General features: G+C 36.5%; 2 protein-coding genes across 2 annotated transcripts; one reads left to right on the top strand and one right to left on the bottom strand.

Annotated features, from left to right (window-relative positions):
* Nucleotides 1–245: 245 nt before the first annotated feature.
* On the bottom strand, nt 246–7,858 carry LOC127794456 (protein OS-9 homolog). Its single transcript, XM_052325543.1, has 8 exons — nt 7,587–7,858; nt 6,345–6,421; nt 3,483–3,686; nt 3,215–3,286; nt 1,964–2,079; nt 1,792–1,858; nt 1,599–1,705; nt 246–680 (listed from the first exon to the last, which is right to left on the bottom strand). Exons 1-8 carry the CDS (start codon nt 7,684–7,686, stop codon nt 512–514), a joined length of 912 nt encoding a protein of 303 aa, XP_052181503.1. The 5' UTR covers nt 7,687–7,858; the 3' UTR covers nt 246–511.
* An 869-nt stretch (nt 7,859–8,727) lies between these two features.
* On the top strand, nt 8,728–9,858 carry LOC127794644 (uncharacterized). The gene is made up of 2 exons (XM_052325895.1): nt 8,728–9,361; nt 9,551–9,858. Exons 1-2 carry the CDS (start codon nt 8,728–8,730, stop codon nt 9,856–9,858), a joined length of 942 nt encoding a protein of 313 aa, XP_052181855.1.
* The last annotated feature ends 5,741 nt before the right edge of the window (nt 9,859–15,599 follow it).

Genomic DNA, 15,599 nt, shown 5'->3' with positions numbered 1-15,599 from the left:
ATGATCATATTTTTTATAAGATTATAAATCTAACATCTTTTGGACGAAATGGTTCGAGACCAATAAGATCATTCCAGCAGTTTTAAGAGAACTGCTCGAGACGTTGTTATCATAAGATACAACATGACAAGCTTTAGTACTTCCATAAGATAAAACAACATGACAAGCTTTGATTTCACTGACTTGGATTCTTTAAAAAAAAAGAATTAAAATGGCACAAGGAGGATAGAAGACTGGAAAAGATCTTCAGAAAAAATAAGTAGATAACTAGACAGGGTATATGCATTGGCACAAGATGGATCCTTTTCTTAGATACAAACTTGTCCACATGGAGAAGGGCAGGGTATCTGATGATAACAAAAGCCTGATTCTAACTAAATTAGCAAAATATATGGCATCAACGCATGAAGAGTAACTGTGAATAAAGGAAACCAATTGTCATGCTTGATTGGTATCCAGGGAAGCTCTCCTTTTGCAGCAGTTGTCCTTGAGTGATTGCGCATCTCAGTTGCTATGTTGCGTATTCTTGTGAATCAAAGCTAGATGGATCTTCAACGTCTGTGACCATGGTAATTTTTTCATCTTGGATGCTGCCGTCCTCCACTTTCGATTCTTTATGATCTTTTGGGAGTGCATTACAGTTGATAGTATGCCACACCGGTCTCTCTTCTTGAAACATTCTGCAAATTCACAAGTAGCATCAGGGCAGGAGACAAAAATTGCAAGAAAACGTGTACAGTTTCTAAAGCTGTTTGCCGCCCTGGCTGATGTACATGCTTCTAGGATGTGCCCATTTTCTCTTAATTCTTGTTTACTTCAACCCTAAAGAAAGTGCATCTTGTATCATACCAGACAGAAGAGTGTAACTTAACCAGATACATATGAAAAAGCTTTGTCCTAGAATATATTTCCCATGCATATTTTAGCGCCCAATAGTTAGTCTGCTCTTGCTTGCCCATCCCTAGTAAGAAAGCTTCCTCAAGTACATAACTAATGGTACAGTGATGGGGCAGGGGCCTCAATGCCTGAATTTGTGCTGTCTGACTTATTACTAGTGCAGTGATTAATGAAATAATTACATCAGTTGTACTAGACCATGCAAAATCTTCACATTTTCTTAAATTATAGCAGATGCAGTTGCAGCATTTTGCAGAATGCTTCACTCCACAGAAAAATGAAAGCCAAAATTTTCCTTGTTTTGGAGTACCATCAAAACGCTGACCAGCATCAATGAGCATACCCTTTCATTACTGAAGTATGTACAGATTATTTATGTATCTACCTTCCTATGGCCAAGTGAATAGCATGTATAGTGCAAATCAGATTCTGCACAAAATAAAGCTGCAACAAGGTCCCCATAAATTAAAGAAAAAAACTCATAAACATCTTGACAGTCAAACCAAATTGGCAGAATCCCCTTGTATTAAGCCCTAATTTATGCAGGTAAGAAAGGATTAAGGAAAGATAGTTTTCCATAAGCAGTTAAGTTCATGATTGAAAAGATGAAATTGGTAGCCAGAGAAATAATACCAGGAGGAAGAGTCAACCTACTTATTGACTTCTGTGACAGATTAAAAATCCAAGGAAGAGAAACTTACGGATGCTTGCAGAGCATTGGGCACTGAATTGTTAGTGCATACTTGCATGTGGATAACTCTGTAATAGAAGTAATCATTGCTCGGGGTTCTGAGCAGACAAATCTCACCTGAAAATCAACACAAGAAAATTATAGAAATTATAGGCATATACAGAAGGTAAAAGGACACATGAATTTCTCAAAATTCTCTATACCTCAGTTTCTCGAGGTTGATCTGTTAGATCACAGATGGTTCCGTTGGTATATTGATGAGAATGATATCTGCATGAACCTTATAATGCAATAATGAGATTTTATTTCTCCTTGATTCTTTATTTGAGACATGTTGCCAAAATTGAATTGGATACACAACTAGGAAAAACATACCTTTGTGATGCATCTTTTGAGCGAGGATCTTTCAGTATTGAAATATCAGATAGATTTTGGTTGTAAGCAGCAGTAGCCTCAGCATCAAACTCACCCAAGACAAACTCTTGAACAACCTGTGGCATGATTTATTACTTGTGTCAGTGCAAACACCCAATAAAAGGATAAGAACATAGTTATGCTGCAGTCCAGCCAAACACTCTAATTCATCCTTCTTGTTGTCTAGCTCCCCAATAAGCATGAACTTGCCAATTCGGAGGGCATCTTGGCTTAATATTTGAATTGAATATTGATTCTTCATTTGGCTCTTCAGTTTCTAAGGAAGAGAAAAGTTTAAAAAAATGAAAGTGAAGTAAGAAGGGCTGAACCTCTTAATTTCGTTTTGGCAGGCCAAGACTGAGAAGATAAATTATCATTCCTAAGGGAATTTCACGTTCGTTACTCTTAGAAAAAAAAAAATGCAGAGGCCCAACTATTTAATTTCCTTATTTTCCTAAATACCTGAGATGCAAAAATAGTGCAAGGGAGGCCAGACCTCAATATGTTGCAGAGGGTTTACTAAGGAACCTAAAAGCCATAACTTTTTTTTTTTAACTTGATTGTAGATGTACTAGAGTTTAATTAGTCCTTCCATGTTGTACAAGTTTGTTTTACAATATCAACCATGTGATAGAATACAATCATATCAATCATCTTCATTCACAGGCCATTCTATGAAACTTTTTCAAGATGGTGTTGGAGCTTTATCTCATTATTTCCTCACTAGAGGGTTGCATTGGAAACAACATCCAGGTAAAATTTTGTTCACATTGCTCTTTTGAATGGATTTGTATTGTCAATATGATTTTTTGAAGTCAATTGACATTATGAATGCCATGCCACTGCCCCTAACTTGGATAGGATTAGGTACAGTCGACGGTGATTATGTAAAAGTACAAAGAGTTTGAAACAAGTAAGAGACTTAAAACCTGACAACTAAACTAAAGAAATATAGGGCTCATGCACAGTGATGTAGCTACTTTACAAAATGCACACAAGACAATCACAGGAGCAAAGCAAAACCATCTAGGACTAAGAACTCAGAAACTTACAACTGAAGTATGGGTTATCAACCTAGAAATTTAACACAAATTACAACGTTCATTAAATGCTTATGCCTTTCATAGAAGTATGATGCTCAACTGGTGAAGTAATTAGTAACTAATAAAAATTATTTGGTAAACAACAAACTCAAATTCTGTTAAAGCTTACCTTTTCTTCCTCCAGATGAACCTGCCGCAACTTCTGCTGATAACAGAACTCATATGTCCACCAACCCTCTTGCTGCATAAATATTTGGCTATCTAAATATATCAAACTATAACAAGGAAAACCATAGTAATTTGTTTAGATGAACTGAAAAAACAAAAGCAACAGGCTTTATGTGGCAAACACAGGTTCAATGATTTTCAGTATCAGAATTGAAAAACAATTTTTTGCTGCTGGACATGCTAAAGAAGTCTTGGGGATAGATCCTCACCCTGATAAAGCATCGATCTTTTAGTACTTCAAGCAGCTCATCTGGTGTCTTCAATTTAACCTGTTTCTCAGTTTCCATAATCAAGCTACTCATATTCTGTTGAGGAATTGACTTGCCATACTTTGATTCCTCAAATTTAGGCAAGTAACACTGAAACTTCTCCCCATTTTGGTTGGGCATAACCACAGACTCCTGGTCATCATCCTAAGAGTGAAAAAGGAAATTTTGTCCAAATGTTAGAACATGACATCTACTTTTCTTGCTTCACCTACATGAGAAACTTTTAAACAAATAGGATTCAGAGCAAAAGAAAAGATGGTTAACTAAATAAGAACACCAAAGTGATTGCTAGGAAGTTTTTAGTAAAACAATTTTCACCCATGACTCCACTGCCAATCACACCTTCCACAGCTTGTAGTTCGGTGAATGCTCGATTACACAACAGCAGTTACAAAGAAAAGCTAGTAAAAATAGCAGTCACCCATTAGGTACATCTATCACAAGGACATGGACCCCCCCCCCCCGCCCCCCCCACACACACAAAACACTCCACACCCCGCTCCGCTTTTAACATACATGCTTTTAGTAACTTGTATGTAAGCAAGTCAAAATCTTTTCTTCTTTAAAACCCTTCATAAACATTATAGAAACTTTATCTCCGACTTTTTGTAAATCTATAAACACCTTATACAAATCCTTTTGTTTATTTCTACACCTTTTTACCAGGCACCTCTAATAGGGGTATATAACTTCTATTGTTAACCTGCTAGGCATGCAACCAAATTAATATTTAAAGACTTTGGTATTTCTTCTTCACTACTTCTCAATTACTGCTCCCAAAATTACTTAGACCATTAATTTGATCCCTTTATAATCTTTACAACCTTAAACACCTCCTTTAATTGTTGTAAATGGGTATTAGAGTGCCCTTTCTTTATTTGTTAGGTATCCTCTTGAATTCATGGATTGTATTAAATAATTATATTAACTATAACACAGCTTCTTTTGCCATACATTTTAATACTTCTATCGTGATATTATACAATCCAATTGATTACCATTTTCTATCTTTTTTATGGCTTAGTTCACTTTTTTGAGTAACAAAGTCTGTAAAATATATAATTTGTATATTTTTCAAAATTATCAAGATGTTCACCATAATGGCCCCGTTTGTTGCAGCTTAATTAAAGAAATTATAGCTTCTAGCATCTTAGATTATAGCTTCTAAAACTTAGAATAAGTTGTGAACCTGTTTGTTGCAACTTCTTAGAAATTGTAGTTAAGTAGTTGTGGTGTTTGATATCATAAGCTGTAAAATAACTTATTTCTGTATAATTGTCCATAATACCCTTAGTAGTTATAGAATGATAATTTAAAAATTAATTAGTGTATATGTATAAGTTTCAAGTGTTATAAAAAAATTAGTTAGCGTATAGAGAGAGAGGAAGAGATCTGAAAATGGAGATGGCGGTGGAGAAGAAAAACCCATGATTGCGTAGACAAGAGGCTAATTCTTTGTTAAAAATAAGGACAAAATTGTCACAAAAATGTAATTATTTAAGCAGAAGTTGTAAAAGCTGGGGTACCCCAGTTTTGAAAAAGCCAGCTTCTACCCCTTCTAAAAGCTAGTAAATGCTATAAGTTAGAATTCTATAAGTTAAAACAAACACTACATCCCAACTTTTTTGAAGCTAGAAGCTAAAGGTTGCAGCTTTTAAGCTGCAACAAACAGGCCCAATATTTGGTTCTCCACATTCATGGAAAACCAGGAAAAGTTTGAAGAAGTATTCCTTCATCTCTTATTAATCCACCTTCTAATTTTCATCTGTTATATACTTCATTTGGCACACTCCATTCTTTTTTCTTTTGCTTTAGCGAGCCTTTGTGCATTTCTTTTTCGCTGTATTTTTTATCAAGTCAAGGATACAAATTTTCATAAGTTTTCTTTTTCTTTCATAATACCTCCTTTACCTCTTTTATAGCTAAAGTGAACATATTTAGATTTTTCTTGTTAAGGGATGTATGCCAAATCTTGTAGCAAGCCCTCTTGGATCTTGATTTTCCTTTATACCTCTAACCTCCTCACTCCACTACACAATTGTCCTTCTAGTTGGGAACTTTTTCCCTCAACCCTCTTACAACAATTGTTGTGTTATGGTAGCCATCTCAAGAACCATTGAGAATTTAACACTACATCTAACCGTTGACACAATATCCCTATGCCATTTTTTACTGCATTCAAGCATTACAATGCATCATCAAAGGGGTTACAATGAAATAATATTTTGTCTAGAATCCACAATAAAAATATTTAGCAATTTTACATTAAATGTCGGTTGCCTAACGCAATTCAGACTTGGGATTGGCTGGTAATCTATCAGTGTCTTGTTATTCAATTTTTATGTATGAGCTATATGAATTAATTCCAATGGCAAAGTTGCAATTCGAAACTTGTTATAACAAAGGTTGATTACAGAAAAGACCAAGAGAAACACATTAAGAATTTTGGCACAAATGAAACAATAATAACAAATAGCATCAGCAACAGCTTAAATCTGGACTACACCTCTTCTCAAAAGAAAATATGGCAGTAGCTAACTAATATGACTCCAGTGGACATAAATGTATAAATGGAAATGCTGAAAAGACTATCCATCAAATGCTACAAGATTAAGCATCCAAAAGCCAACCATATGAAACAGGAACAATACATTAACTCAGGCTGAAACACCATCAAAACTTAAAAGAATCAGAAAAGGTTACATAATGTGTCTTCTCTTCGGTGATGGCAAACTGCTCAATTAAACTTGCATCAGCCAATATCTAATACCATAAAATATAAAAATTATTATGCTTTCTTACTGGATGAAATGGTGAGTCTTCTGGATGAAATACAATTTTGTATTTTGGTTCCCGTGAGCTGCGAGTTAAGGTCCCACCTGATATCAGCAGTTAATAGAAGAGTAAGACAAACATCAATATTGCAACATCCAGAATGACCAACAAGAAAAAAAAAATTCCTATTAGGCTTTGCAAAAATAACTGCAATGAGAAAGTGAGCCCAAAATCCATTGAAAACCTGGGATTTCCTAATCAATAAAAACAAAAGTAACATAAACGTGACGATTGATAGCACATCTCATTCCCAAACCACGATAAACTACCATGATTTTAAACAGGTGAAGTCCATTCAGGTCAAACAATACTAGAAGCATGTAGAATTAGGTCTTTGGAACCTTCCACTCTGCATATACCTTGTTCTCCACCTGTGGAAGCCTGTGCTTAATCTAGACACAATTGTTTCTCCAGCTAATGCTTCAACGGTTCTGAGACATTTACACCAACAGCTAAAAGCAAAAAACTGGGGAAATAACAGGCAATTCAATTTCCCAACGATTGGTTTTTTTTTTTTTTTTGGGTTTGGGGGGGGCGAAGTGGGGGGTGTTTCGAAACTGTGAAAGATAGGATTGTGGTATGAACAATAAGATCCTGACTACCATGCCAACACTCTATGCTTCGGTGGCAGAGCAGGCCATCATAAGCGTTAGCAACGCTCACGGTTGGATCTTCATGTAGGGGCAAAACTCCAGCACAATTCCAATAAGAGATGAAAGATCCCAAGGAGGTTCTCACTTGACTGTAATTCAAGCTAAAGCACCATCAACCATATACATATAAATATATTACACGTATGCCTATATACAATATACATAGAAAAAAAATCAGAGATGCAACTATGTTATGTTAAATCTACATCATGGGAACGTTCACCAGATTTCATGACTATTTACACTCCCAGGGAACACAATGTGGCTCAACCCTAAATCTCACATCCTCCAACTTAATAAAGTTGTCACTGGAATTAAATACAAAACCGCCACCAAGACTCCATGGGCATCCATCTAAAGCCAGAAAATTCGATTAATGCTCCGTTCGGCAGTTCATAGAACTTGCAAACCCTTAAACCAACAAAAGATTTTGAGCTGGTTGACCAGAGTTCGCAAATGTCACATAAAGCGATCAAATCATTACTCTATTCGCCTCTCCCTCTCTATCTCTTTTTCTCGGGACAAAAACAGAGAATCCGAAAATCCAAATTGTTACCTGCGGAAGAACTGAAAATCTGATCGGCCGATATTCCGTACTGGAGCAGATTGACCGTTAAAAGAAATGAGCGCAACAATACGAATCTCATCTTCACCATCCTTTGTCTCTACCGGTGAATCGGAACCCTAATTGACTGAGACGACCGCCGACGGCCTGCGACGGGGAAAGGCTTCGCTCCAAGAGCCTGTACTCAGCTTTCGCTTTGGCAGAAGGAGATGGCTTAGGAGTTTATCATCCTCTGCGGGAAGAATGACTTGCGTCAAGGACTATTGACAATAGGAGTGAGCCGCGTCAGGAAACTGGGTTATGGTGTGAGGTGGCAGTATAATATTGGTTGATTCGACGTGGAGATTACACTGCCGAAAGAGTCATAGCACTGCAAATGAAAGGCCCAACACTGCCTTTTCTATTGGGCTGTTTTAAGGGCCTGTTGGGCTTTGTGGTAAAAAGCATGAGAGTTTTTTTTTAAAAAATTAAGGTAAAATTCACTAATCACTTGAGGTTTAGTATAATTACAGGAATCTCCTCTATTGTTTAAAAAATTATAAGATTCTCCCCTTGAGGTTTAAAATTTATATAAATCAATACTTCTATCATTAAAAATCAATACTTCTATCACTCTCCACATTCTTTTTGCATTATCTTTTCATTACTCTTTATTCTCTTTGTCAATGGTAGCAATAACAAGAATGTTTCTTCTTCAACAATAATAATACTGATGGTGCTGTGACAAGCTTGTTGTCACTGTTGGAAAAATCTTTTTGATTTAACTAGATGTATCTAGATACTTTTGACAAGTTGTGAAGCTTGATTTAAGCTTATTTTTTTTGTAAAATGAGTGAATGAGCTTAATTTAAGCTGCATATCTGCAGATAGGAGTTGGTAGAGTTGGTAGAGTTGGTAATGTGTCTGAATGTCTTGGCTGTAATCTCTATAAGTATGGTTTTGAATCAAATGAAATCAGCTTTTCCAGCCATTGTGTTCTGTTTTTTCTCTACGTCAAAACCAACATTTGGTATCAGAGCCCTCTGATCTTAGAAGGGCTGTGAGAGAAAGAGAGAAAAAACTAGTAAGGTCCTCCCCCCTTCAGAAAACCGAAACACACAACCTCTTTGCAAAAAATTCCAGAAGTGAAACCATGGCAGCCAACAGTCTTTCTATTTCACTACCACCACAATTTGCAGGAGAGAACTACCAAATCTGGAGTGTTAAAATGGCAGCCTATTTAAAGGCATATGACTTGTGGGAAGTGGTCGAGACAGGTAGGGATCCACCACCATTGCCAGACAATCCAACCATAGCTCAAGTGAAGCATCATAGTGAGCAAGTGGCTAAGAAATTTAAGGCTCTGTCATGCATTCATCAAGCAGTCTCAGAGATCATTTTCACAAGAATTATGACTTGTGAAACAGCTAAAGAAGCCTGGGAGAAATTGAAAGAGGAGTTCCAAGGAACTGACAAGAATAGGCAGATGCAGCTGCTAAACTTGAGAAGAGAGTTTGAAACTCTCAAAATGAAGGATTCTGAATCTGTAAAGGAATACATGAATAGAGTAGTGAAGGTAGTGAATCAGATTAGGCTGCTTGGAGATGAGTTTCCTGAAACAAGGATAGTGGAGAAGGTTCTTGTCACTCTTCCTGAGAGATTTGAATCAAAAATCTCTTCATTGGAGGATTCCAAAGACCTTTCAAAACTAACTCTCTCAGAGTTAGCTAATGCTCTTCAAGGAGTTGAACAAAGAAGAGCTCTAAGGCAAGAAGAGGCTTCTGAAGGTGCATTTAGGGCTGCTCATAAAGGAGGAATGCAGTCCAATAAAGGGGGATGGAAGCAAGCCAATGATAGAAAAGAGAAAGAGAAGAAAGAATCAGACGAAAGCAAAGGAAAAGGAAGAAGAAAATATCCTCCATGCTCACATTGCAAGGGAACTAGTCATGCTAAGAGATATTGCTGGTACAGACCAGGAATTCAGTGTAGATCTTGCAAACAATTTGGTCACATGGAAAAAGTTTGTAAGAACAAAACTCAGCAGCAGCAACAACAGAGCCAACAAGCTCAAGTAGCTGAAAGCCAACAACAACAACAAGAAGAGCAACTTTTTGTTGCCTGTTATAACAACAAATTTGATACAAATGTTTGGTTGGTAGACAGTGGATGCACGCATCATATGAGTTCAAATTCAGCAGCATTCAAGGAGTTGGATAGGTCTTACGTGTCCTCTGTTAAAATTGGCAATGGTGAGTTGGTGGATGTTAAAGGCAAAGGACAGTAGCAGTGGAGACAAAATCAGGTACTAAATTCATTCCTGATGTTCTTTTTGTACCTGAAATATATCAGAGTTTGCTTAGTGTAGGTCAACTGCTGGAAAAAAATTATACTTTGTTGTTCAAAGATAAATCATGCACTATCATTGATCCTGCTGGCTGTGAACTTATCACAGTAAAAATGAAAGATAAAAGTTTTCCATTAGATTGGAAAACGACAAAAATGCATGTTTTCACTGGTGTTGTTGATGAATCTGTCCTATGGCATAAAAGATTTGGTCATTTCAATTATGCTTCACTTAAACACATGCATCAAGAAGGTTTAGCTATAAATATGCCTGCAATTCATGAATGTGTTGGTGTGTGTGAGGTGTGTCAGTTAGGCAAGCAAAGCAAGCTGCCCTTTTCAATTAATAAAGCCTGGAGAGCAACTGAAAAATTGCAATTGATTCATACTGATGTTTGTGGTCCTATGAGGACACCTTCTCTGAGTGGCAGCAGGTACTTCATTCTTTTCATAGATGACTTTTCAAGGATGTGCTGGGTTTTCTTTCTAAAGGAAAAGTTAGAAGTTGCTGCTGTGTTTGTGAGATTCAAAGCATTAGTGGAGAATCAAAGTGGCAGCAAGATTAAAGTGTTGAGATCAGATAATGGGACTGAATACACCTCCAACAAATTCAATCAATTTTGTGAGGAAGCCGGCATTCATCATCAACTTACAGTTAGCTACTCTCCTCAACAAAATGGTGTGAGTGAGAGAAAGAACGGAACTATTATGGAGATGGCAAGATGCTTGTTGTTTGAAAAAAAACTTCCCAAGGAATTTTGGGCAGAGGCAGTCAACACCTCTGTGTACCTCTTGAACAAGCTTCCAACTAAGGCACTTAAAGGAAAAACTCCATTTGAAGTCTGGAATGGAGTTAAACCAAATGTGGAGCATCTCAAAATTTTTGGTTGTCTATGTTATTCTCTTGTTCCAGAGGTAAAGAGGGACAAGTTAGATCAAAAGGCAATTCCTGGTGTCTTCTTGGGATATAGCAGCAATGCCAAGGGTTATAGAATTTACGATGTCCAAACAAGGAAGGTTATCACCAGCAGAAATGTGAAATTCGATGAGTTTGGAGCCTGGAATTGGGACAAAAATGTTGCTGAAACTTCACAGAAGATTCTTTTTGAAAGGAGTTCTCCCAACGAACAAGATGCAACTATAATTCAAGAGGAATTAAGTTCTGATGAAAAGTTTTCAGCGAGAGGAGACAGATCACTTGCTGACATTTATGTGAGATGCAATGTTGCAGCAATTGAACCCAATAGCTTTCATGAAGCAATTAATTCAAGTGAATGGAAGAAGGCTATGGAAGAAGAATTGAAGATGATTGAGAAAAATCAAACATGGCAGTTGGTGGAGAGGCCAAAACACAAGAAAGTTATTGGAGTTAAATGGGTGTATAGAACCAAACTGAATTCAAATGGCTCTATTAACAAGCTTAAAGCTAGATTGGTGGTGAAGGGCTACTCTCAACAATTTGGAGTGGATTTCTCAGATACTTTTGCACCAGTGGCAAGTTATGATACTATTAGACTTTTGCTTGCTCTAGCTGCTCAAAGAAACTGGAAAATATTCCAATTAGATGTAAAATCTGCTTTTCTAAATGGTTATTTGGAGGAGGAGATCTTTGTTGAACAACCAGAAGGATTTGTTGTTAAAAGGCAAGAAGATAAAGTATATCTACTCAAGAAAGCTTTATATGGCTTAAAGCAGGCCCCAAGGGCTTGGTATAGCAGAATCAATGATTACCTCTTGAAGTTGGGGTTCAACAAGAGCAATAGTGAAGCAACTTTATATGTGAAACAGGAAGATAAAGAAACTTTGATAGTTTCCTTATATGTTGATGATCTCTTGGTGATAGGGAGTTGCATCCCTTTAGTACAAAAATTCAAGAAGCAAATGTGTGAGATGTTTGAGATGACTGACTTAGGAGTCATGACTTATTTCCTTGGCATGGAAATTCATCAAAGCCAACAAGGAATTTTCATTTGCCAAAGGAAATATGCTAGAGAAGTTCTTAAGAAGTTTGGAATGTTGAATTGTAAACCTATTAGCACTCCTTTGGCAGTAAATGAAAAATTACTTAAAGAAGATGGAGCTGAAAAAGTTGACGAGGGAATCTATAGGAGTATGATAGGTTGTTTGTTGTATTTAACGGCAACAAGGCCAGATATTATGTTTGCAGCAAGCTTATTATCCAGATTCATGTCGGCACCAAGTGAGGTGCATTTAAGAGCTGCAAAAAGGCTGTTGAGGTATGTGAAAGCAACTGAAGATCATGGAGTTTGGTTCAGAAAAGCTTCAGAATTAAAACTGGTTGGCTACACTGATAGTGACTGGGCAGGCTCAAATGAAGATATGAAGAGCACATTTGGTTTCATATTCCTAATTGGTTCGGGTGTGTTCAGTTGGAGCTCGAGGAAGCAAGATACTGTGGCGCAATCCACAGCCGAAGTTGAGTATATTGCAGCTGCAGCAGCAGTAAATCAAGCTATTTGGTTAAGAAAGTTATTGGTTGACTTGAAGCAAGAACAGAAGAACTCTACTGAGATTTATTGTGATAACAAGTCAGCAGTTGCAATTGCCAAGAATCCAGTCTTTCATGGAAAAACCAAGCATATAAAAATCAAATATCATTTCATAAGAGAAGCAGAGAATGAGAAAGAAGTTGATCTGATGCATTGCAGCTCTGAAGTTCAAATGGCTGATATACTGACCAAGGCACTACCAAGGACCAGATTTGAACAGCTAAGATTGATGCTTGGAGTTAGCAGCAAACTTGCCAATGAGGAGTGATGGTGCTGTGACAAGCTTGCTGTCACTGTTGGAAAAATCTTTTTGATTTAACTAGATGTATTTAGATACTTTTGACAAGTTGTGAAGCTTGATTTAAGCTTATTTTTTTTGTAAAAGGAGTGAATGAGCTTAATTTAAGCTGCATTGCAGATAGGAGTTGGTAGAGTTGGTAATGTGTCTGAATGTCTTGGCTGTAATCTCTATAAGTATGGTTTTGAATCAAATGAAATCAGCTTTTCCAGCCATTGTGTTCTGTTTTTTCTCTACGTCAAAACCAACAAATACCAACAACGATCTCTCGTTCTCTCTTTCTCTTTTCTCTTTCCACATTTTCTTTCTAAATCTCATCATCTCTTTTTATCTTCTTTTTTTTTTTCTCTTTTTCAAGTCATAATCGAAGTTTGCTTGTGATGTGAAAGATCAATGTTATTTTATATTTTACTAAAATAATATAGAGAAAGATGATAAAAGATTAAAAAAATTATAAGGGCAAAATAATTATTATACTTTGATTTTAATGGGTGATCGAGGAGGTTTCTATAATCTCTTAAACTAATTAATGAGAAAGTCATTGTAATTATGTTAAATCTTAAGAATAGTTAGTGTAATTTACTCCTTTTATTAAATTTTGTGGTGAAGTAATAGTAGAAATAAAAAATGAAATTATTTGTAAACAAAATGATGCCCAGTTAACATTTAAAATTACAAAAGTGATACTTAAAACATTGCATTAATAACATAAACATTCTAACCATTAGAGTTGTAGCCTATTGATAAGTTGTAACCTCTCGGCTTATATATTGGTGACTCCGAGTCCAAGCTCTCGACTCTCAAGTTCAAATCTTCAAATCTCCATTGTTTTCTCACAAATGATATAATCTTAATTATCGAATAAAAAAACTATATAGGCATTAATTTCAGTATATTCCTAAAAAACTTTTATTATTAAAATTAATTATTTTTTCAATCATTAACCAAAACACTTATAATAATACTAAAGATGTTTCTCATCTCAAATGTTTAAACCAAAGGAATAAATTATTTTTCACGATAAACCCTAAACTATTGTTTCATATATAAAAATAATTTTCATGATAATAAAAATTTTACAACAATACCAAATTATGGGCATTAAATTGGGGGATAGTTTTGAAATATATACACGTACACATAATAATTTTTATTATGTCAATAATTATTATTTTTAATCATGTTTACCCAAGTTGCTAGGCATGTTTTCTGTAACAGTCCCATTAGTCTTATGTTCTTTAAATTAGATAAAATATAACAAGAGACTTCAAAACGTGAAATATATAGAGACTAAATGTGAAACTCAAACTCAAAACCTCAGGGATTACCAACACAACTACCAACCCACACCTTCCCAATGGTCTTCTTCTATCTATTCTACAATTAAGTTGTAGATATAAACATCTTCTATATATATTTAACAAAATATATAATATGACAAATTATAGGATGAACTTCCATATTATACTTTAAATTAGAAATATAATACTGTCTCTTGGGTTATATTCTTTAAATTTGAATTTAAGTTAATGTGTTTACAGAACCAAAAAAAAAAAAAAAGAAAGAAAGAAAGAAAGAGAACAATACCATTATTGGGCAATAAAATAAATTAAATTGATAAAGGAACCAATCTAATATATGATATTTATTATGTATCCTACTTCATGAGCTCAGCTACAAATTAAGACTTTTGACTGATAAGAAATCAAAATAATTTAAAAGAAAAAAGCAAAATTTTAACCCTAATATTCTAATAAATTCTAGACCATTTCCTCGATAAGATGTATCCTAATCACTGCAATCATCTCCGTGATCCTCTATTGGTGTCGGCGCTGGTGATTCAAATCCTCCATCTCCTCCGGTGAATGGTGCCGGTGCTGGTTGAGAAGGAAGTTCGCCATCATCATTTCCTGGCAGCGGTGCCGGTGCTGGTTGAGAAGGAAGTTCGCCATCATCATTTCCTGGCAGCGGTGCCGGTGCTGGTTGAGAAGGAAGTTCGCCATCATCATCTCCTGGCAGCGGTGCCAGTGCTGGTTGAGAAGGAAGTTCGCCATCATCATTTCCTGGCAGCGGTGCCGGTGCTGGTTGAGAAGGAAGTTCGCCATCATCATTTCCTGGCAGCGGTGCCGGTGCTGGTTGAGAAGGAAGTTCGCCATCATCATTTCCTGGCAGCGGTGCCGGTGCTGGTTGAGAAGGAAGTTCGCCATCATCATCTCCTGGCAAGGGTGCCGGTGCTCCAGGCGCCGGTGGAGAAGGAAGAGTTCCATCTCCTTCGACTGGTGCTGGAGCCGGTGCCGGAGTGTGGCTAGGACAGTGTTGCTTAAACCACAAGTTGAAGAGAAGGTTCTGGTGATGAAATCGTCCATGATAGCACTCCACTTCAACGTCCTTCGCGTTGTCGCAGCATTCATCGCTTACGATGAAATCCACCTCAAAGAAAGACCTGCGGATTTCGTAAAAGCAGGTAGTATGACTCTTGCGAACAGCTAACCGACACCGTTCGCTAATCAAATGACGACGTTTCGGGTGGTGGCGGTAAGGCCTGTAGTACTCCTCCTCCTTCTGGTAATCCAGTCGTCCTTCCTCATATGTGCTGCCGTGCACAGTGGCTGACATTGCCATGCACGCAACAAGAAGCAGCACTGTTACTAAATTACTTCGCTCCATCGTCCAAGGAGCTTAATTAATTGAAGCCAAATCAATCAATCAACCAAAATGCTTTGATCAAATTGTAGAGATTTAGTTTGAATTTATAGAGTTTGGCAGAGAAAGGATATATAGATTCGAATTTGTTTTAGAACTTAGCACTAAAAATTTGGATTCGTAAGCGATATATATACAAATAATCGGTAACTAACTAACTATATATCATTT

The sequence above is a fragment of the Diospyros lotus genome, chromosome 2 (genome assembly GCF_014633365.1).
Source record: "Diospyros lotus cultivar Yz01 chromosome 2, ASM1463336v1, whole genome shotgun sequence".
Lineage (NCBI taxonomy): Eukaryota > Viridiplantae > Streptophyta > Magnoliopsida > Ericales > Ebenaceae > Diospyros > Diospyros lotus.
Note: the sequence above shows the minus strand (reverse complement) of the source record. Positions and strands in the feature narration are given on the sequence as shown.

Excerpts from the sequence above, each read along its gene's own strand:
- LOC127794644 (XM_052325895.1), top strand. The coding sequence starts at position 8,728 with ATGGCAGCCAACAGTCTTTCTATTTCACTACCACCACAATTTGCAGGA. Across the intron at positions 9,362-9,550 it reads GCAAGAAGAGGCTTCTGAAG|GAATTCAGTGTAGATCTTGC; the intron begins GTGCATTTAGGG and ends GGTACAGACCAG.
- LOC127794456 (XM_052325543.1), bottom strand. The coding sequence starts at position 7,686 with ATGGTGAAGATGAGATTCGTATTGTTGCGCTCATTTCTTTTAACGGTC. Across the intron at positions 2,080-3,214 it reads TTCATCTGGAGGAAGAAAAG|GTTGTTCAAGAGTTTGTCTT; the intron begins GTAAGCTTTAAC and ends ATCATGCCACAG. Across the intron at positions 1,706-1,791 it reads ATCAACCTCGAGAAACTGAG|GTGAGATTTGTCTGCTCAGA; the intron begins GTATAGAGAATT and ends GTTGATTTTCAG.